Consider the following 2,120-nt stretch of genomic DNA (forward strand, 5'->3'; position numbering starts at 1 on the left):
TAGTAGAATTTTCTAATTTTATATATACTATATGAATATATAAAGTTATACTTTCTATATACTATCTGAATATATATACACTATAATATATATACACTATATGAATATTTGAATATTTGAATATATATATGAACATTTCTCCATTACATTTTGTCTCACGGGATGTTTCTTCTCCTGCTTTATGTGGTTTGATGGAGGGGAAACCATGAAATTTTTTAAAAATAAAATATAATCATTATTATTTTGTAGAGTAGAATTTCCTAATTTTATAGATACTCTATGAATATATAAAGTTGTACATTCTATATACTATATGAATTCATATACACTATAATATATATTATATATATATATACACTATATGAATATTTGAATATTTGAATATATATGAACATTTCTCCATTACATTTTGTCTCATGAGATGTTTCTTCTACTGCTTTATTGTGGTTTGATTGAGGAGAAACCATTAAATTTTTAAAAAATAAAATATAACAATTATTATTTTATAGAGTAGAATTTTCTAATTTTAGATATACTACATGAATATATAAAGTGGTACTTTCTATATACTATATGAATATATATACACTATAATATATATGTTATATTTATATACACTATAATATATATACACTATATGAATATTTGAATATTTGAATATTTGAATATATATGAACATTTCTCCATTACATTTTGTCTCACAGGATGTTTCTTCTGTTGCTTCATTGTGGTTTGATGGAGGGGAAACCATGAAATTTGTTTAAAATAAAATATAACAATTATTATTTTATAGAGTAGAATTTCCTAATTTAATAGATACTACATGAATATATATTTATATTGTAATTTATATAGATTATATTTAGATGAGATAGCATCTAGAATATAAATATATATTTATATAAAAATATAATATATATCTTTCAAACCATTACATTTTTAAAATAAAAGATAACAATTATTATTTTATAGATTAGAATTTTTTAACTTCAGATATGAATAGATAAAGTTTGTTTTTTATATCTACTATATGAATATATAAAATTGTAGTGAGGTGACAGGCCAAAGCTGTAACCCCTCTGCAATTTGGGAACGATCCCGGTGCCCACGTCGCCATCAAACGAGGGCTTTTTGCTTCCCGATCCTCAAAAAAAAAAAAAAAGTCTTAGGGAGTTATCTCTTGGCTTTTAGACCTCCAGCATCAAAGGAACGACCTGATTAATCCAAAGGCTCCTGTCTCCCTGTTCCCCTCTCCCAGTTATCACCCTGTGCTGCATCTTCAAGTGCCGGATCCCGCGCACCAGGAAGGAGATCGAGGCGCGTTACGCCCAGCGCCAGGCGGCCAAGAACTACGCCGACAAGCTGGACACTGTGCCACCCCTCAACGAGCTCACCGAGATCCCTGGAGGTACCTGCCGTGCCCACACCCTCCCCAGACCCGCCTCCTCCCCTGGGCTTGGTTTCTGAGAAGGTCCTACCTTGGTGGGGGTCGCTGTGGGTGCCACTGTTGGGATAAACCCTCTCCATGTGAGGACAGATCCCTCCCAACATTAAGGTGAAACTTGTGGCATTAAGACAAGCCTAAACCTGCATTGAATGCAAAGGTCCTCCCGTGGGGTAAGTCTCTCTGGAGCCTTGGGTGCAACCATTAAACCCCTCCTATCTGAGAAAAAACCCCTCCCAACGTTAAGATCAACCTGAACCCACTGCATTTGTGACAGTAGACACAGACATTTATATAAAAAGGGACCTCTCCATTGGAGAGTCCTTGGAAAGTCCTTGGAAATCGTAAAAAGGTTGGAAAAGACCTCCAAGATCATCAAGTCCAGCTTTTGACCAAACTCCACCTTTAAGCTGTAGTTTGAAGTGCCACATCCACCTGTTTTTTGAATACCTCCTCGCCTGGAGTTGGTTTCTGAGAAGGTCCTACCTTGGTGGGGGTCGCTGTGGGTGCCACTGTTGGGATAAACCCTCCCCATGTGAGGACAGATCCCTCCCAACATTAAGGTGAAATTTGTGGCATTAAGACAGTGGAATGCAAAGGTCCTCCCTTGGGGTAAGTCCCTGTGGATCCTCGGGTGCCACCATTAAACCCCTCCTATCTGAAGATAAACCCCCTC

At 35.8% G+C, this 2,120-nt stretch overlaps 1 protein-coding gene across 2 annotated transcripts in view; it reads left to right on the forward strand.

The window, feature by feature from the left end:
• The window catches only part of TMIE (transmembrane inner ear), a 10,931-nt gene that overhangs the window by 7,390 nt on the left and 1,421 nt on the right, over positions 1–2,120 (forward strand). For both annotated transcript variants that reach the window (XM_027660675.1, XM_027660676.1), the window contains exon 3: positions 1,259–1,408. In XM_027660675.1, the coding sequence (XP_027516476.1) occupies positions 1,259–1,408 (150 nt within the window). The remainder of the gene's footprint in view (positions 1–1,258; positions 1,409–2,120) is intronic.

Source organism: Corapipo altera, unplaced genomic scaffold (assembly GCF_003945725.1).
Source record: "Corapipo altera isolate COAL_440 unplaced genomic scaffold, ASM394572v1 126, whole genome shotgun sequence".
Lineage (NCBI taxonomy): Eukaryota > Metazoa > Chordata > Aves > Passeriformes > Pipridae > Corapipo > Corapipo altera.